General features: G+C 43.3%; 2 protein-coding genes across 2 annotated transcripts in view; both read right to left on the bottom strand.

Annotated features, from left to right (window-relative positions):
• SERGEF (secretion regulating guanine nucleotide exchange factor) overlaps window positions 1-4,759 on the bottom strand; it is a 152,405-nt gene extending 147,646 nt beyond the window's left edge. The window contains 4 exon segments of the mRNA XM_059826168.1: window positions 1,334-1,428; window positions 1,772-1,927; window positions 2,641-2,779; window positions 4,732-4,759. Coding sequence (XP_059682151.1) covers window positions 1,334-1,428; window positions 1,772-1,927; window positions 2,641-2,779; window positions 4,732-4,755 — 414 coding nt within the window. The 5' untranslated portion in view covers window positions 4,756-4,759.
• Window positions 4,760-7,353: 2,594 nt separating this feature from the next.
• Window positions 7,354-16,331, bottom strand: TPH1 (tryptophan hydroxylase 1). The gene is made up of 10 exons (XM_009808178.2): window positions 16,200-16,331; window positions 15,047-15,230; window positions 13,510-13,610; window positions 12,734-12,801; window positions 11,001-11,197; window positions 10,383-10,518; window positions 9,746-9,872; window positions 8,529-8,624; window positions 7,827-7,960; window positions 7,354-7,528 (listed from the first exon to the last, which is right to left on the bottom strand). Exons 1-10 carry the CDS (start codon window positions 16,317-16,319, stop codon window positions 7,354-7,356), a joined length of 1,338 nt encoding a protein of 445 aa, XP_009806480.2. The 5' UTR covers window positions 16,320-16,331.
• Window positions 16,332-20,986: the final 4,655 nt, after the last annotated feature.

The following is a 20,986-nucleotide window of genomic DNA, read 5'->3' on the forward strand; positions in this document are numbered from 1 at the left end:
GAGTATCTGGCATGAGCCACAAGGCTAAATTTCTTGTCCGAGAATCCCTTCTGCTCTGAAGTTACTGCTTTCATTAGACATGAGAGGTCTTATGGATGGAAAAGAGTTTCATTAGTGTTCTCCAAATAAGAAACTACAGTGTAAATTAGGGATTAATTAGAATTCCTGTGAGAATTTAAACTGTTAGGCTTATAGCCAACAACAGGAAAGCTTTTCTGATTTACAGAAGTCTTGGTACCTACTACTTAAAACATTTTAAAGGAATTAATTTGGGGCTACATTCTGAGCTCCCTACTCACACTCAGCAGTGCCTCACCTACAAATATCACCATAGACTTCCACATGACTTACAGGAACAACATGAGCTATGCTGTCAGAGTCCTGAAGATACTTGACAACAGGGAAATTGTTATCTAACTTTCCATCCTATTTCCTTGGAAATTTATATTGTTTGGTAAATGCTGAAGGTTAGATAAGAAGCGAGTCAATGCACTTGTCAGTTCCTTTACATGCAAAAGTAAAAATCATTTTAATCTCAAAAGCGATAAAATTAAAGTTTATTCCCTCAGATCTACTTTTCCTGCAGCTACGTACTTTCTCGCATTTCTATTACTTTGGGGGTGACAAAGCTTATTTTTATCTAACTGTTTTTACAGCCAAGAAATAATACTACAGTCCTCATTTGAGGACAAGAAACTCTGACAGTTATAAATACACTTAAAAAAACAACACGTACTTAAAAAACAGAACTGCTGCGCAAGAAGCGCCATAGAAATAGATCAAAAGAATTGGCATAGCTAACTTTGTTGAACTCCATCACACAGTTTGGTTTTTTCAAGGGTGGATTATTGTTGGCTCATTTTGTTTTGCTTTGAGCTGTTAGGGAAAAACCTCCAACAAAGTACAGTGAAAGCACATACCCTTCACCTAGCAAAACATATCTAGTATCTTGCAAACTTGAGGCAAAACTTCAGCTGGAGTGAAGTTGCACAGTTTCACTACCTTTAGTATCACTTCATATCATCTGAGCACCAGATCCCTTCTGCAGATGTTATCAAAATACATTATGAAATGTTACAATGTTAAAGAGACAACTTTCTGTTAGAAGTGGGCAACTTCTTCGTACAACAAGAAAAGCAGCCTTAGCTTCTCATTTCTGGGTCAATGACCATCTTTGGTCTTTTACTTCATAAGTCTACTGTAACAGATAGACTCTATAAAAAATAGTTGAAGAATCTGGCTTAAAGCCCACTGAGGTCAGATGACCTTTGTAAGTTACTGGAAGCAATATAAAGTACAGAGCTCTGAAGCACAATTCCTTTTAAATCTTTACCTCGATCTTATGTGGAATCAAGCACGGACTTGATATTTGAGGAATTCCCAATTGTCCGAACGAGTTAGACCCACAGGATAGAACTAGGCCAGATCCTGCAAAATGAAGTGTTAAGAGTCCAATCAGTAAATCTGTGAACAAAAGCAAAGCACTGTAACATTCTAACAAGCAAAATATCACAGCCAAGTAGCTCAAAAAAAGGACCTAACATGTCCCATTCCAAAGTCCCTGAGGTCATAGGCTTCTGGTCTTACACATCATGTTCAGTAAAGGTCTGAAGTTCACTGGGATACAAGGAATATGCAGTAATTTAGTTTGCAAGGCACGTAGCTTAAAACCTGTGAGTGCCTGTGCATCGCACAAGCAATAGCAATGTGGAACTTTCAGCGTGTTGTCTACGTCAACATATTTCTCCAGCTCTTACAGAGACAGATTTACCTACTAATATGATTGTAAAATCCCAGCCACAGGCAACTTGTTTTACACAAAAGCCGGACAGGGCAGTGCACAAAATAAAATGCAGTACATCCTCTGTGTGGTTCAATCCCAACTGTCCATCTTTGTTATGGCCACATACAAAGAGTTCTCCCACACCTAGAAGGAAAAACAAAACAATCAGGTTCCACTTCACAGACTAATGAGACAAGCATACATGCCATGAGATCCTAAAAAAATAATGACAGTGATTATGTGTCATCTTAGGCACTGCAATCAAGCAAAAAGAAAGAGAAACAGTTACTTCTGATGCATCAGAAACACCTCCGAATAAGCACAGCTATGGAGGGTTGGGTTTGTCAAGAGAGACAATCCATACGGTAAGACTGGCACCTCTCACTAAGATCCATGCTGAAGGTTTTCATCCCATTCACTTCCGCCTGCATCCCTTCTTTTCCATGATTAACTATGGTATAAGCAGAACCTTTCGAAGACCAGATGTTATCTTCTGCTCCTTACCTTAAAACTTCTCAAGATTGAATAACTTCCCACTTGTCTCCTCCCTCCCACCACCCCATTCTCTATACAGAAAAATTGGCTGCTTTGTATGAAAAGCTGTTATATGAAACAGGTTAAGAAAGTCCTCACGTAACCATAAAGTAACCACGGAAGAGAAGCAAAACAGGAATTTCCCCAATTTTCCCAAAATACTGAGTTAATTGGCATGGGAGAAACCAGTTTTGCAACTAAGAACTGGTACTTGCTCAGAAACAGAAGCCACAGACAGGTGGCAGCACCAAATCAACAGGGAAACAGAAAAAAAAGGAAAGTGTTTAGAAGTCACACACTCCTTGCAAGCGCAATGTTTTTACCAGTGATAACTGCAGAATGTCCCCCTCCTCCAGTAATGCTTTTAATGTCTTGACATTTGCAGGAAACATCTTTCAGCGACTGAGGTACCAGCACATCCTCTTTATGACCAAGACCAAGTTGTCCATAGCTGTTTGCACCCTTCAAATACACACAGAAAAATAACACATTCTAAAAAAAGTTAACAAAGAGGTACACATCTGCTCCTAAGAGCAAACAAGCTTATTAGGGACATGTCACAGGTTAACCTGCAGTATTTGCTCTGGAAAATCCCCCAAAATGGCAATCTTCATTCTTACTGCTGTCACACAGGACTCCCAGAATTACAGACCAGGAGTGTCCTAAATTTGCTGTCATTAAGGCTGCCCTTGCAACACCAGTATTTTAAGAAACATACTGGAATATATCCTGGTAAGACTTTAACTGCAGGCTGACAGTTACTAAGGAGGAAAGCCTCCTTATCAGGATGATTACCAGCTGTTTAATTTTAATGCTAATAATTCCCACCCGTCACTAAGATCTTATTCATGCCAATGCTTTCTGGCAGTCCACCTCCAAAACGAGATCAGAAAGACATGCTACCTTATTCTGGAACCTAAACAAGTAAAGCAGAAACATTTATCCCTTGTTAACTAAGTCTTTTAACTTAGTTAACTTTGACCACTTTTTTAAGTGGTCAAAATGAAAATATACCAATTATAATTATTATAAATTTGTAAGTACAAAGTTATAGCCACTAAACCAATCATAGAAAGCAACCACAGACAACTTAGTGATGTGTCAGGGAATTTCTTAGCCAATTTAAGCTTTATTAAGCATCCAACAGTTTGAACAGCAACGTTCATTCCCAACAGTGGATTCCGTAACTTCCCTGGCCCACACACTGCAGTAACAGCACACTCAACACCCACATTGCCCCCAGCTGGTGATCCCCAGGGGGGTCTTTCTCTACCTCACCTGTGCTCCCCCTGCCCATCTGCTCTCTATTTGTGCGTCATCCCGCCCAGTGCAGCACCTGGTGTATCTTAAAAGGACACATTTAGCAATAAACGTTTTGTACCTAAGGAAACAGGCAAAAGCACCTAGCTGCTCACCTCAGCCCATAGCTAACAGGTGGATGAGATGTCAGGATTCGGGCTCAACAGGCAGACCAAGTTGTTGTCTCACAGCTGCTACTACTGGCAGACAGTTTTAGAGCGCGTTACTACTTAACAGACGTCATTCTTTTAGAAGGCTTGTCATGAGCTCTCATTTTAGCCTATAACTTGCAATGAATTTTCAAGTCTTCAAAAACAGGCAAGCAGAGATAAGGTGCAGAAGGAAAACAGGTGCCTGAGGAACTGCCAGCCACAGACCGGTGTCTATGCTAACGCTAACGCACCTGTCTTCATCTGCCCTTCACAGGTTATTACCAGACCCGACTACCGCAGAGCAAAGCGCCCTAACAAGGGAAAGAGGTACCCGTTTAACGGCTCTTAGACCCCCTTTGCCCACCAGGTAAAATCACGGTGCTGATGAGCCACAAGAAGAAAAGTCTTATTTCTTTCGCAGAGCTCGGGATGTCACCCCAGGCCGCGCACTCGAAGCGAGACGAGCCCCACGCGTCCCCCACGCCCCGGCAGCGGCAGCGGGTCGCCACCTCCTTCTGCACGGAGCTGCGCAACGCCGCGGCCCCGCAGGACACGGGCCGTGGCACAGCCCAGCCCCGCAGGACACCCCTCGGCGGGGGGAAGCCGCGGGACTGCGAGTCCTCAGCTTCCCGGCTTCCTCGCGAAGCGGCAAAGGGCCGGCGAGCTGCGGTGAGGGCGGCTCACCACAACTTTACCACAGCGTTATTCTTTTTCGGGGAGGGGGAACCTGGGGCCGCCCTTCCCCAGGGGAGCGAGGCGAGGGCCGGCGGCAGCGCAGACGGCCCCGGCCCCCCGAGCCCCGCAGCGGCCCGAGGGAGGGCGAGCAGCTGGGCTGCGCCTCCCGCCCGTCGCCCCCTGAGGGACCCGCTGCTGTGCGGGCAGAGCCGCCCCCTCGGGGCCGTGGGGTAGAAGGAGGCCCCAGCGCCCCCCCGGCCTCCCCCGCCGCGCCGAGCGCCCACTTACCCACGCGAGGAGCAGCGGCTCCATGGGACCGGCGGCCCCTCGCCCTTCCCGCCACGCCGCAGGCCGGGGAGGAAGAGGCGGGGCGGGGGCGGGCTCCGGCGGGGCCCCGCCTCACCCCGACCGCCGCCGGCCCCGCGCGCGGGCGGAGCGCGGCCGTTGGGCGGCGGTCGGCAGCGCCCTTACGGCTCCGCCTGAGGAGCTCCCTGCCAGGGGCGGGAAGGGCGGGGGGCCCCGGCTGACCCTCTCAAAGCCCTCAGGAGCGTTTGGGGGGCGGCTGTGGCGAACAGCTGCTGTCCTGAGGGCCCCCAGCGCCGCGGGCACCGGCACTCCACCGGCAGCTCCAGCTCTGGGCGCCCTTTTCACCAAAAACTCCCCAAAAGCCCAAGCGCCGGGTGCTGCCGGCGCTGACAGAGCCCCAGGGAGGGCGGGGGGAGCACCGCCGGGGCCTGCGAGACTCTTCCTCAACACAGCCCTTCCCTCCGAAAAAAAAAAAAGACTAAGCCTTTAAAAAAAAAAAAAAAGGGGGAAAACAAGTCCCTCCTCAAACAAACTCACACAGTTCCCAGTGGGATTAAGTACATGCGTGGACTATCTGAACCGCAGTATAAGACATAAACCTTTGCCAGAAGTGAGTGCTTTGTATTTATTGCTACAGTGCTGAAGTAACGGGTTTTTTGCTTCTAATAATCACCAACAAGTCATCTATTTCATTGACATTTAAAGCCTCCACAATAGTTTAAAATATTTAAATTATTACTGTTCTACAGAGCCGGAAGGTTTGGATGCGTGAGGCCAAACATAGCTGCTGTTAATGCTGTGGAAATGCATCTTCTCTGCATTACTTTTAGCAGTTTACTTAATTTTTTGCTACACAAGTGCAAAGAAAGATACAATTGCTGTTTTTCCAAAGTATTTGAAATTAGGTGCTAATTTAGCAAGTATAAGGTTTCCTACTTGAAATGTATACATAGTTCAAAGATTTGAAGTAACATAGATCTATGTATATTTCAACAACCTAATAATCCCAACATTTTTAAAAACACAGCTGAATATTAACTATTATTACAGAAGCAGACAACACAGATCCTCCCTTACTACTCACTTATAATATGGTTTCTTCTTTAGAAAGACAAAACTCCTAAAATCTATTTTAAAGTGTAATATAAGCCGTAAGCATTGTAGATCATACTCCTATGTCATATATGCTCGTTAAAAAAAAAAAACAGTTATGGTGGGTTAAATCACAGAAAAAATGATCTAGATTTGATTTAAACAGTGAATATATTTGGAAAGATTGGGCCAGCCATTGCTTATGGAGCAGATGCAGCTTACTAGAAAGCATATGAGACTCAAACTGATTTTCAAGCACAGAGGTTCATGAAAGTCCTTTCACTTTCTCAAAATCCTGGACTAACATCTCCAGTGTATTTAAGATTTCAGCCCATTTTTCCAGCGACCTTCAACAGCTGCAAATTCCGGATTTCCTGGCAAGTTCTACCTATGAAGAATCAGCGCCTAGCGTGCTATTCATAGCCACACAATTCCTATGAAACGCTTGGGCCTTTCAGTTATCATTTGCTCAACAGGGAATGAAGCTGTTCAGGCCTAGTAAAGAAGAAACAAAATCTATCTTTGTGCAGCTTGTGCAGGTCACTAAAGTGACTGAGCAATCAATAGGATACTTCATCTTACAAAAAGCCAGACTAGACTATGAACTTTGGCTGTTATTTCAAACTTTGGTGTTATTTTAGGACTGATGAAACTATTTTGAATATTCAATTGTAATTTGGAAATGGTTTTAGGCTTTGTGCTAAGTCAGTACCTGATGGCTTGCTATACTTTTTGCTAAATTGATTCAATCAGGAAAAAGGCAAATGGTATTTCTGTAAGGAAAGGTCTTCCCTCAGGTGCAATTACCAAGGACAGCAACAAAAATCCTGACTCTCTCAGCCAACAGCAATCTCTTAAACAGAATTAGGATTTCATGCAATAGCTCTGTATCTCTGCCTTATACTAGAAGCATGCCAAACAGCACATTTGAAATGCTTTGGGGGCAAAAACAATCCCTTTGAAAGCAAGGCTTGACCCCTCTTTTTTATCATAGTGAACCTCCAACTATTTGTGTCCTGATGCCTGCGTTGTAATCATTCAAGTTTTAAATTTTGTAGCACGGACTTAGAAGCACTGATTACTATAGCTTCTACGCTATAAAGTCTGCAATGCTATAAAATTAGTAGCGTAGACTACTAGAGTCAGAAACGGACATTTCCCTGTGGCAAATTATTCTATTACTGCCTCATAAGCCACCTTCTGCAGCATCGGATCCCAGCCCTGATCCACAGACCACACTTTTGCTCCAGTCTAGTAATTTCTCTACTCCCCCACCAGCTCTTCAAAGGCAACTCGGGGCCTTTTTTAATCCAAGGGGGACAGAGGAACACATTCTGTAAGGGACTTTACACAGAGAAACAAGATAAAGTGATTATCTTTATGGGCCATTCAGCCTTCCATTTGTAAAGGAGAGAGTTCTGCATACAACACATCACACGCCTGGAAAGAAATCTGTAGGGGGAAAAAAAAAAAAAAGGAGTTGCCAAGTGCACCACACTGCTGACAGGGGTGTTAAACTTCCAGCTGCTTGCCCATCTTGCTGAGGGCATCGCTGACAATGTCCAGCTCATGACGTAGCTCATTCACCACACTGGCAATGCTCTTCGTGTCTTTCAGGATCTGCACGCTTTGAGTATATGGATTGTACTTCACGCCAAATGGGCGCTTGATGGTTTTTGCAAACTCTCTATTCGAGTAAAAAAAGAGAGGGAGTTATAAACAAAACACAAATGCATCCTCTGTATGCAGTCAGTATCAATAACCATTTTTCTAAACTACTTACTTTCTTCAAAATCGTAATTGTTGTGTCGTTCATCACCCTTCCCACCCAGTACATGAAGACCAAGCAAATACTAATCTCAGCTTTCCAACCCCATGAAAGATAATTATAAAACTGTGATAAAAATAAAAGGGTTTGGTGCTGCTACTGAGAGGTGTATGAAACCAAACCCACTTTTATAAAACAGGGGAAAAAAAATCTGTACCTCATTTTTTCCTTTGCTTCTTCAAAACTTTCAGAAACAAAGTAAACCTCCTGGAAAGTTGTAATGAGGCATTCTTGCTTGCAGGTGACCTTTGGATCAAAAGGCTTGACTTTGGCACTGCCAGAGAGTGAGTGCTGGTAACATAGTATGTTATCATGTGCCAGAGGAATATCACCACCCAAATAATCCACAAGGAAGATGACATGAGGTAGAGTGAATAAAAAATATGAAGTGAGACCGTATTTAGTGCATTGCTTCTTAAAATTTTTATCTGCAGATGAACAGTGGTTTAAGCTTAACAAACAGAATAACTCTGAACGGTTGGTCATATTCTGCCAATCTGAGTCAAAAAAAGGATTCCTCAGACATAAGGCTCATGTGTAAACAAGAGCAATATTTTCAGAATCTGGTTAAACCAGCAGAGCTTTATTCTGAAAATAGTTACTCGGAACCTAATGTTAAGAAATGCCAAGTCATCTAATGCTTCCTGCAAAAGATATGGGAGCTGCTCAGCATATATCCAAAAGCAGACTGCCCAATGATTATTGCCACAGTGAATTTGCTTAAAGTCTAATAGGTATCTAGAAGTTTTCAAAAGAAAGATTTTTAGAATTATACTTCCTAAAAAACAGCATAAAACAGTGACAATAATAATCAGGTACAAACACAGAAAAGAGGTGAATAGACAGTAGATACTCTTACCTTGAGCTCACTAATTGAAGAGAGCAAGCCAGCCCCATAAACTCGTAGCTGTCCCTCTTGCTTGCACAAGCCAAACTCTACAGTGAAGAAGTAGCACTGAAACAGAGAAGGCAGTAAAATAATTCAGCCTTCAGCAAAGATGCTGTGGTGAACTAGATGGGGGCATTTCTATTTGTAGGTAGTGTCAAGCAGTTGCAAATATCAGACAGTCATCACTTGGCTATCCTTTTCAGATAAAGAGGAGGGAAGCCAGAATAGAAGGGTGAAGAACCACAGGACTGCATGTTTCTCATAAGACTGATATTAGAGATTACCCAAATAGGCTAGAAGCTGTTAATGTCAATAGGAACATGGAGACATAAATCTGTTTTGAGAAATATTGTCATGACATGACAGCTTCAGCTTAAAAGAAACACTGGATAGAGACGATCTCTGTGAGTAAGTGAAAACATCAGCCCACTACAGTTTCTTCCTCATTTGTTTAGTGGCCTGCAAAATTAAAGATGTTTAGTTTGCTGGATTTCAGGATTTCTGCAGTTATATGGGGAGGAATGCTGTTTTCATAGATGGCTTAATTCTGCTCCCACTGAAGGTAGTAGAAATTTTACCACTAGCTACACCAGGTGAGGAAAGAAATTAAAAAATATCAACAAACCACTTCTTTCACAACTGGCATCAATTATTTTTCATCTAAATTTAATTTTCATCTTAAAATATTTTTTCCAGAGCATCCAGAAACTGATATCCAGGAAATAAGATTAATTTATATTATTTGAATTTCTTGGCTGAAAATTATCTAATGCTAGTGCTCACCACATTCAATGAAAACACCATATAATTTCTATTTCTTTAATGTGCAGAATAAATTGATTACTTCTAAAATCATTGAATCATGTTCCCAGAAGTAAAAAGATTTTGTTTGGAAGAAACAGACCATAGAATTTTAATCTGGAACAAGTGATCTACCACCAGAGGTTGCAACCTTACTTGACAGCCAAGCGAAGGAAAATACCAATGATACCAACCTTAAAATGTATTTTTTTCCTAGCATGGAAAATTGTTATATGCCCTAAAAGCCAAGAACCAGTGAAACACATAAGTCTAGCAGCTGATGTGGCTAATGTTGATATAAAGCTCCAAATTTATTGGATGGAGTGGGATCAGCCTAGTAAAGCACAAAGCTTGCAATGGGATCACCAGGCACTGAAAACACTCACTGTTGCCAGTTTTTGGACAGCCTCATCTGATGCCCCAAGTGACGCAAGACCAATTTCCTGGGAGAACTGGGCAAAACTGGGTTCAGCCAAGAGAGGGACGTGGCCTAGGAGCTCGTGACAGGTATCACTGGAAAAAGAAACAAACCAAGAAATCTCATGATCTGTCTTTGTGGTAGAATGAAAAAGTAGCACCACTGAACAGATACAATGTCTTGCGTTAAACTATTTAATATCCAAAAGACAGAAAAGTGTCAATCGTGTTTAGCTGAAAGCAATTCAGCAGGTCATACCAGCTCTACAAAAGTATATAAACTCAGATTTTCAAATGAAGCTGTCAAAAATTAAGATCTGAGCTCCACATTTATGAGGCAATCGAATATTAAACTAACTTTGCGCACAATGACATCAGTAAGAGCTCTCCAATAACATCCTGTACTTTTGAAAATCCTGTACTTATGAAGGTGGCACTTGAGCATACTAAAACTTCATTACGTTCAGCGTGAAGGCTGAGTCTTCAGCACCTTAAAATTAAAGTTTTCTTGCTGGTGTTCTTTAACACCTTTTAAGTAGCTTAGCTCTGGGCAGCGAGATTCAAAACTCACTCTCTCAAATTCTACCCCAAGATTAAACAACTCACGGCTCTGGTGTATAGAGAGGGTCTGAGCTGTGTCTAACATATTGAGTGCAGTGAAAAACTCTGAATGCTAATCCTGCCAAGAAGTCTCTCGGTGATAGATATCCAGCAACAGGGCGAATGGTGAAACCTGTGCGCTCTGAAAAGGAACGGAGAAATTGTACATTAGTTTAGTGTAGAATTGCACAATGCTGCCACCTTTCCTGCTACAACTGGGGTAAAAGCCATGGCACTACCTCAGCTCAAAAACATGTGGAAAAACTAGGCACAATTAGAAAAATTAGGTCTAAGCTTGAGAATGACCAACATTTAGTAAAAACGTCCCTACCTCTGTATAGGTGGATTTCCTACAATGTCATGCCAAGAGCCATCACAGTAGGGCTAGGTATCTCTTTAGCCAATCCTAACAGTCTCTTCAGAGGTAGCATCACCCCTCAAATGTCATTTTTGTATATATTCAAGACACAATACATTAAAACACTGATGGCCAAAAGGCCTCTTAAAGGACCAGAATGAATACAAGCAAAAGTGACCAAGGATGGGGTTTTTGTGTCCAAATAACGGCAGTGTGATTTGCAATGGACCTTTGTTCCTTTTTGTGTAAGAAAATTAGTACGTTACCTTTCAGGAAGCGGGACACATCTTCCAGCTGGGGGATATTGTCTTCCCTGTACCCACAGTATTTGGTGAGCAAGGGTAAGTTTTTAAGGTACTCTCTGCAGGCATGAGTTGGGTAAAGTTTGTTAAGTTCTCGGTACACAGTCCCCCAAGTCTTGATCTCCTCCTCAGTGAATTCAATCTTGGGAATTGGATCACCACTACAAGGGGAAGAGGAAGAAAGGACATTCTTTGGTAAATAGCTAATAACAGATGACTCACTTACTTACTATTATTATTTAACATTTATATGGCTGAGACACCTGGTCAGGGTTAAGACCTCATTGCATTAGGCACTGTCAAATACACAGTGAGATCTGGTCTATGCCCTGGAGAGCCTTTAGTCGAAGGGCTTACTCTCTTTTCCACCTAAATCAGCTAACAAGAATCTTTGCATTGACCTCACTGGAGCCTGAAAGCTTTGGTCCTGTAAACAGTTTCTTAGGTGTTTAATGCAGAGAGTAAGTTTTAAAATACCTGCAAAACCTTTACAGCTTCAGGAGCTGAAAACACATCCTTTTCCCTGTAGGACTTCCCTGTCTACAATTACTTTCCATTACCTTTTTGATTTATTTTAGAAAACCAGAACGCCCTAAATTAATAACACAATGTGTGGCAGCAGCTAAATATACACATTTGGTAAAAATCATGCTTCCATGCAGGGGAGACAAGCATCTGTCTGAACATAATTGTAGTCCATCTCTCCTATTTAGCCCTCAGGATCTTGATTAAAGTGGATTATAGCAAGGGTGTGACCTAAAGCCTAAAGGTGTAAGCAAGGGGAGTGTTACACTGAGCTTCCCCTGCCAGCCACGTAACTAGCATGACAGATGCTTTCCAAAGAGAACCTCTGTTAACAACACATTAATAGTAACTGGCTCTGTGCTGTGGTAACTAGTTGCATTAATATACAGTGCCACAGAGCTCTAGATACCCACAATTTCCAGGTCATTTCCAGTTGAGGAACTTGGCATTTAAATTCAAGCAGGCAACAGCAACATGAAAATCACGTTTAGAAAGAATCTACAGCACTGGGCTAGGAAACTCTTACTGCTTTAAGAGCTCCCTCCCCCAAGCAGCATCTCTAAAGACAGAAGTTCTTCAAGTTTCTTTTCTGTGAAAACTTCTTATCTACACATCACATGCACTAGTCTGAACCAGGAAAGAAAACTCAAGTATTAACATTTACCCAGAGACTCTACACTCAGTGGTCAACGGGCTATATATTGGGTTTTGCCTCCCCTCCCTCTGCTTTGCAAAGGAGACCAATCTGCCTAGTCAAGTCAGCACGGCCTGGCACAGGCAGCTATGCAACATGCGTTCTCCATCCTCTTCCTTTGTTGCACCCACTTCCAGAGAAGCAGGGAGGGACTGCAGAGTGCAGATGCACCACACTGCAGGAAGCCCACGCTGGCATCGCTGCCCATCTGAGGATCAGCACTGCCACAGGTGCCATAATGGCCGAGCAACCACAGCTGATCCTCAGACCGATCAGAGGCCCGAGGAGCTGTAAGATGGCCTAGATCTACCTTTTAATCTTGTCTTACATCTCCCTTCATTTTACCCCTCCAGCTCCGATTCCTGAGCCAAGCACGTCTCAGTGAGATCTGAGCCCAGGGAACAAGAGCTCCTGCCAGCCCACTCTGCTATTATTTCAAAGCACCCAGAAGGCTTATTCTGCAAGAAGTCGAGCTTACTGTTTGTAGTTCATAGCCAGGTCTGCAAAATACTTTCGCCTCTTGCGATAGACATTGTCTTTGAAACCCTGGGGGAGGGGGAAGGGGAAAAATGAAGTTAAATGAGTTTCCAAACTGTAGTAAATAAATTCATTTAAAACAAGACACTTGAAATTCCTTCAGTTGGGAAATATAACAGTATGCTGTGTAAGAAGGAGAGGACAGGGCAGGAACGTCATAGCTGTAGTCCAAAATGTTTAATAACTGTGAACTAAGCAAATACTCCAATTCAAAGTAAGGATCAGTAGTTTTATGCACCCAACTATATATTCAGTAGACAAGGATTCATTTTAGTCATATCAGTATTTATACAAACTTTGTTACTTGCTTGATTATTCTAAATTACAGGACAAATTACCCATTTGCGCTGCTCAAGTACCAATTTGTTTGCTCCATTTATAGTAAGGCAGAAAGAAAGAGGAGGAACTAAGCCTGCCTCACAACAGCTTTCCCCCCCCCCTTTTTTTTTTTTTTTTAATTTGTATGCGACCACTCAGGGCCCAGACCTGGAGCCCTCACAGAAGTAAGCCTTGCAGAAAGGCACAGGAGCTGAATTCAGTTATGGCCTTGTCTGAACTGGGAAAAAGACATGAAACTCCCAAGAGAAGGTGCTTGGACCCACAGAGGCGCCCTTGAGGGGACGGAGAGGGAGGAGGAAAAGCTGCAAATTTTTTAAAGGAAGCTCCACAGAGTACGTTTTCACTAAGGATTGAGAATAGGGGGGCAAAGATACTTACTGGATGGTCAGCATCCAAATCGGACCCGTACATCAGCACTCGGTTTGCACACTTATCCAAATCTGAGATCTTCTTCGGAAACCAGGGAACATTCTCCATGTCTAGGGAACGCATGGAATCCACAAAGTTATTAATAACACCAAGCATGCTGAAGGAGGAAACGCTACTTGCAAGTATGGCTATGGTGGTTACAAGTGAAATCTATAAATTAAAAGGGTCATGAATAAGACAAGGGAGTCCACTGCCTATCTGGCACCGGCCTACAGCTCACACTTCCTCCTCTGTCACTGCCACAGTCTGCCTACAAAGCACAGCCAGCTCCAAAGTGTCCAGGGGAGGAAACAGTTAATATGGGGTTTCTGTCGCCCTTAACTGTTACTACTGTCAATGTTAGAGCAGTATCTAGAGGCTCCCACTGAGACAAGGCCTCCTCCTGCACACTGCTGTGAATCCTCTAGGGCACCAAGTATGCAAAGGAGCAGAAGAGTGATTTGGCTGTGGTCCCTGGACAGAGTGGGAGCGGGTCTGAGTCTTCCCATCCTGCTTTACCGACCACACGGGAAATAAAGGTTGCCCTGTGGTTATGTACCTCAGAGGCATCCAGCTTTGCTGAGGGGTTTGTGGGGGAAGAGAAAGAGGAAGCAATTTCAGCCCTGCAGCCTTAGAGAGATGCATCATTACAGTTTTGCCACTAACTGTTTTTTGTTAGCCCAAGAGAGTTTATAACCAAGCTCTTGGCATAGTGGTTAATACACTGTTTTTCTGCCACGATGCTCTTCAGTTTTCTTAAAAAGGACAAGGGGAGCATTTAGATTGAAATTCCCCTTACTTAGGGCTAAAGTAGGCCATTTTTATCCAAGAGACACCAGATCTCACCTTCCCCTACCTACCAGCCTGTGCCAAGCACAGTGGCTGAGAAACACAGGGGACTGACTTCCAGCTGCCCTGAACTTCAGGCATCTCTTTAACTAGAAGCAAAAGTAACCAGGATGTGAAGCACCCTAATGTTAAAAGGCCCCTCTTTCACACTAATGTAAGTAACCCGTTATGATGAAAAGTAGTCCAAAAAAAAAAAAAATTAAATCAAGAGCTACATGAGGAAATTGCAGAATCCATCTTGCACTCTCACCAGTGCCTGAACTCAGCTGGGATCTGTCAGTATTATACCTCTGTCATCATGGTGTACAGTCCCTAGCCAAGCCCTGCATTCGGACTTTGTCTACAAGCTGGCCTGCATCGGCCTGCGCAGGTGCAGGGAGTCCCATTCACACCAGTTGTGCTGGGCTGAGAAGGGACAGGAGCACAGATAATGGACACGCAATTCGCAGCAGCCTGAAACAGCCTGTATTCCTAGGTGACACCAGCCAACGCCGCCCTGCTCATATCGGCCAACCTACATTCATTCACAACACAGAAGCATAAACGTGGTAGCTACTGCCTGAAAACACTACACAAATGCAGGTGTGGACACCATAAAAAGGTTTCAAACCAACACATTGAGAAGTGCATTTTCGTCAGAACTGCCTTTTGTACTTACTGTCTTCCTGGACATTGAAATGCTCTGTTGCGTTCACAGAGACAACGTTGACATGGGATTTCAGGAGCTGGAAGATCTCATTCAGTTGTTCTCTGTTACTGTCACAGTCCACAAAGATCTCAAACTCAGAATTTCGCCTCTTGGACTTCCGTGACTCAATGTGTACCAGATTTACATGCTTCTCCTGTTTTGTAAGAAGTAATGTTTTCAAACAGATTGACTAAAAACCAAAATTTGTTTTTCAAACGAATATTCACCACCTTTATAAAGCTATTTTAGTTAATTGGATCTCTTGATAGCAGTTTGCTTATTGGCGAGCGGGGGAAATGGTTTGATTTTAAAAAGCCTCCCATTCAGAAGAAAATGAAAGAGAACCTGCGTTCTTTCAATTTCATTTACATTTGGGAAGCACAAAAAGACACAGTCGGGAAGTTTAAATTCATAGACCTTTTTCTTTCATCCCTCCCACAGGAAGCTGATTAGCAACTGGGTCTGGGGAAATTCACCAAAATGCCAATCAAGTCACCATATAATTATCTCACAAGCAAGCAAGGAATTTAAAAGCAGTAGTTTTCAGGGCATAAATTTCACTTTTCTTTTATTTGAAAAAATATTTAATCATATGTCTTATACCAGGAACACAGAGAAAATCCCAGGCTAAGACATGCAGGGCCGGATGACAGAGCACAGTGGCACTGCACATATTCCTTGCACAACACCTGCCCAGTAAGCAAAGGAGTGCGGTTGTGCAATCGCAGTTCCTCTGTCACCCTCAGTCCGGCTAGGCAGGGTGACAAGGACTCAACCCAATGTGGGTCAGCACCCAATGTCTACCGGCCGTCGGCAGGAGCTTCAGACCCACCTCTTATATGCAGTAGAAAGAGACTGCTAACCCTCTTCCCATGAGGGGAAAAGACAAAACTCTCTCAGTCTTCAGTAGGTGCAGATGACCTATTTTGTGAAGAGTTTTAGCCAGCCAGCATCTAATTTCCGAGGCATAAATTTGCCTTCATGGGTAATTTTGGGTGCAAAGTGGGAGCCAGGTTAGGAATCCCACCCTTAATAAATGGATGTAATTAATTCTAATGTGTTCCCAAACTATCCTTACAATTTAAAAATACAGAGCTGCTGTAGCAATGTGATTATTACATACCTGAAAGAGTTTTAAGGCTTTTACAAGTCCTCCGACTTCATTCTTCAAGGAAAAAATGATGGCTGTTCTTCCTCTTTCAGATGCATGGTCTTCATTCTCTTTATTATCTTCAATCATCATGTAATTTGACTTATTTAACTAAATTGAAACAAACAAAAAGATTTTTTTGAATGGCCAGTAGTGCAAAAAGTGTTAAGTTTTACATTTCAGTTTGTCTTGGGGTAATACTGTGCTTTGACTGATCAACCACAAAAGGAAAGGTGCCAATTAAATCATTACACAATAACAGGCATAAAGTTAGGCACACACAGAATCTGTGAGAGCTGAGGATGAAATACTGAGATTTCTTTATCTCAGTTGAATGATTTTATAGACATCTTTAGTCACTCTCTAGGATGCAGAAAATGTTTTCAAAGTATAGCTTATAATTAGCATTGGTATTTTGGCGGGGCGGGGGGAGAAGGAGCTGTAAGATGTCAGCAGAAATAATACGTTGAACAAAATATTTGTTAGCAAATTCGACAAACATTGGTAAAAGGAATAATCCAAAACCTGCTGGATATAGGTAGGAAAAGATGGATCAGGATTTAGTAGATCAGAACTGAAAAAAATCACTGCCTTTCTTTAGCTACGTAACTGTCAAGCACTGCTTTTAAGAGAAAGGAGACAAAACCTAAGGAGTTAAAAAATTGTGCTGACCAGAAATCTGTTGACTATAGAGGCAGTCCCACTCCGATCAACCACAACCGCACTATTCCATCTGGCGGGTCCCCTAATTCACATGCCAAACCCTTATCATAATCACCCAGATCACACACTAAAAATTTTCAGACAACCGACACTGTAGGATCACGTGGTTTTATACATTATTAGTGATCACACTCCTGACTGTGCTGAAATCAGCGGATATCACAAACCATATTCTTAGCCACTTGTAGCCAGGCCGTAAATAGAGATAAGATAGAAACAATTAAGAAAGCAGAAAATGCAAAATAAAGGAAAAAATACAAGGCTTAGAAGCAGAGGCTGTGTCTCATATGTCTTCAAACCTTGCAAAAAGAAACAGAAGGTAAGGTTACTGAAGGAGTCATTGAGAAAGAGGAGAGGAACAATGAAGGCACATTATTGCTGTTTGGAATTATTTTTTGATTTGACAGAGTTTTTAAAGATACAACTATCTGGTGACAACTCATTGGGAATGGAAAGCAAAAATAAAAATGCAATGAAAATGCAGCAGTTCGGTTGATTCCCTTCTACAGTTTCTCCAACTTTATCATCTTTAAAATGGATAATGCTGTACAGTTAAGTATTTCTACCTATAACAGATTAAAGATAAAAACCACACTTTACCTATCTTTTATCAAAACATTCCCATTTATCTTTCAGATTAAGAAGATAATCTGCCTAACAAAATAATTAAATTAGTTCATTTTAAATTGAGTTATTTACAACAAGGCAGATATTTGATGCTGCTCTAAGAAAGGTTTCAAGCAGATCACTAGCTGTGAGCATTTTAGGGTGCAGAGGCAGTATCCCATGGAAGAGGTCTTGCTCCAAGCCCGCTGATGCTCATGGAATATAATCACTAGATGTCTGAATTTGTCCCCATCTCTAACGAGCTGTCACTATATGATGAGCCTGGGTGACAATGTCAGTCCATCACATGTTTCTGATCCAGCAAAGCCACTGATCTCTATCAACTTGAGTTCAGACATCAAATTCTTTGCTGAAAGTGGGTGATGGGGCCCCATCCAGATTCTGCCGAGCAGCCTGCAGGTTTCACAGCTTGCTTCAGCCAGTGTCAGATCAGGATCGCAAGAGCCAGGAACAGGCACTGAGCAAGGGTACTCCAAGCAGAGGAGAAAAAACTAATAACCCCCCAATTACATATAGGTTATTGGTTGTTTTCTCAAGTGCAGAGACAGCTGTTTGCATGAGCCAAATCCTACTCAGATGATACTGCTGTAGAAGAAGCTGGAGGCAGAGAAGTCTCCATTACAAATAAAGTTAGATGGTGGTCTTTGAAGGCAAAAAACTGTTGGGCTGTTTTATATATATGGCTTATACGCAGCATGTTGGCTTGATTCCACATTCAGGATCATTGACTTAGGACAAGATCAGCTTATGAGATTTAGCAGAGTTGCATGCAATATTATAAGGTGCACAGCTAGGACAAACTACCTGCATTGAAGACTAATGTTCTTATTTCGTATTTTGCTAGTTCAACTAACATTGTGTTTAGGATCAGGTGACAACTTTTGTAAAGTAGTATGTTTAAGAGACCAACGAAGAAAATACAACAAAATGCAGTGTTTTCTTACATTACGTTCTAAAAATTACCACTAACTTATGAATTTGAAAAAAGTTGCAGAAGAGAAATTCAGATGCCTACAATGTGAAATGCACACCACTTACACCTTTAACCCTAAACCAACATTAATCTTTGGCTTTCAATTAAAAATGGACTGAAAACAGGTCTGCATTAATGCAGCAACCATTTTGGTGCAAGACAACAAGAGAAAATGGTAATGCAAAAATAATTCCTCTCCTCCAACAGCTGCACCTTCGATTTCATTTCATTCTGTAGCAGTAACTCAGCTCTAATCAACTTTTGACACTTTTCCTTTGCATGGTAACACATTTGAGCTTGGGGGGGGGGAATTAATATTGCATTGATGTTTATTATTAATGATACAAATCATTGACTGATTTCCCATCAACCTGACTCAAGTCTTAAGGAAAGTACACAAACAGAGGGATACTCTAAAGCCCTTTAGATGGATGTCTAGGTGTCTTCTGGTTAAAGACGGCTCCTTTTGGAGACCATAGCAATTACCTTTTCTTTCTCCCCCTCCCCAAAGAATACTCTCTGTAAGGTAGATGTTTGAGGGTGTATAATTTTGTGCTTTAATTCTTTACATTAATGGAAAGCCAAGATTTAGAATTATCCAAACATACTTGTCTAAAGGAAATTACATTTTAGAGCCATAAATTGAAGACAAAAAAATCTTTTAAAAAATGTATTTGATACAGATTGCCGTTAATTGTACTTGATAAAAAGTCTCAACAGGCATTTTGTATCCTCCTCCCTCTTTAAGTAGCTGCTTACTTTCTCACTGTCCTTTTGACACACTTCTTAGTAAGGAAGGATGAAGACTTGATCTTATGAGTGACCGCGACTGGATGTCACGTTACAGGGACATTTTTCAGCCGCACCAAAGGTCTTCCTTAGATTTAGTTCTCAGGCACCAAACCGAAAGCTGTGCTGAACAGTTTATTCGGCTTCCAAAGATCTGAGGGATACGGCAAACCAGTCTTCTGTGAAACTTTACTCCATTACAGTCAGCGTTCTTGTTTTCACAAGAAATTTTACTGACTTTATAAACCGCACAGTATCAATAACTGCAGCCAATACACAAGTGCTGATTTTTATCTGATCTCTGATGTACTGAGCATATTCCCACTGCAACACGAAATAATCCAGGAGTGGATTTTTCTGGGCTGTATCACACCCCCTGTCTCCTAAGCAATGATGCACCAGAAGTTACTTTTATTCTACCTTAATTTCATCTGCTCACATTTGAATTTTACCCCTTTCTCCCCCCTTCTGTCCAGAAACAGCAGCACAAACCAGTCCCATCCCAACCCCAGCAGCACTGAGCGCTCCCACCCGTGCCAGAGGAGCAGCATCTCAGTGCAACCACCGCTCCCCGAGCCCCCGGGGCCAGAGCTCCCCTCTTCCCCCGGCACCACCGCTCCGAGAACCGCAACGCCCAGGCGGCGGCGAGGAGCGGCCTCTTCCCCAAGCCAGAGCCGCCCCCCCTGCAGCGCTGCCCCCGGGGCCGCTCAGCCCCGAGCGCCGCCCGCACCCCCTCACCTGGCCGGCGGCCTCCCGCGGGCTGGGCGCCGCCTCCAGCGAGCCGCCGCGGCGGGGCGCGGGGTGCATGGCCGGGGCGGGCAGCGCGGCGCTCGGCAGCGCCCGCCACCGGCGCCCGCTTTATGGAGGGGGCGAGAGCCGCCCCTAATCGCCCTCCGCCGGGGCGGAGGCGGCCGGGGAGGGAGGGAGGGAGGCGGGGGGAAGCGCCGCCCGCCCCAGCTGAGGAAGGGGCTCCTCCACGCTCCTGAGAATACCCGCCGAAAGCCGGTTATTCAAACGCTGTTTGCGGAGCAGGGATGCTCAGGAGCAGCCACCCACCACCTCCGCACCCCGCAAAACCCCCACAAAAAGAGGTGCTTTCCCTCCTGAGTTACACCTCCTTGGTCCCCTGTATAAGGAAGATTGAGGGGGGGTCAGAGAAGAGTGACTTCTTACGGGTTTTGAAGCTAACATGAACTTGCACCCCACGGGGCTGAGGTGAGCGAGCGTTCGGCTGTCTGCCACCATCCTGTCCAAGCAGCCTCCTCCCAACAGATGTCCGCTCATCGCAAATTAATGTACACACTACCTGTGGGAAAAGGAAGGCAAACTGCATAATAAATGGGAGGTGGTGAGGGCTGGGTCCGCAGCTGAGGGTAAATCCGCAGAGGAGCCTGCAAGGCAATGCTTTAGCTACGGGGAATCAGCGGCCCAGGTGAGGAGCTCCCCTAAACACTCTGCAAAGCTGCTGCAAAAACACGTAGTGCAGGTTGTAGTCTCAAAGAGGAACACAGCTGGTAGATATATCGAGTTCTTCACTAAAAATAACAGTGCATTTGTTGCTGTGAAAATAAATTGCAGCACATTACTTCTTTTCTAAAACACTCTTGCACATACAGGAAGAATAACTTTTCAATTAGCAGGAAAGTAT

Source organism: Gavia stellata, chromosome 17 (genome assembly GCF_030936135.1).
Source record: "Gavia stellata isolate bGavSte3 chromosome 17, bGavSte3.hap2, whole genome shotgun sequence".
Lineage (NCBI taxonomy): Eukaryota > Metazoa > Chordata > Aves > Gaviiformes > Gaviidae > Gavia > Gavia stellata.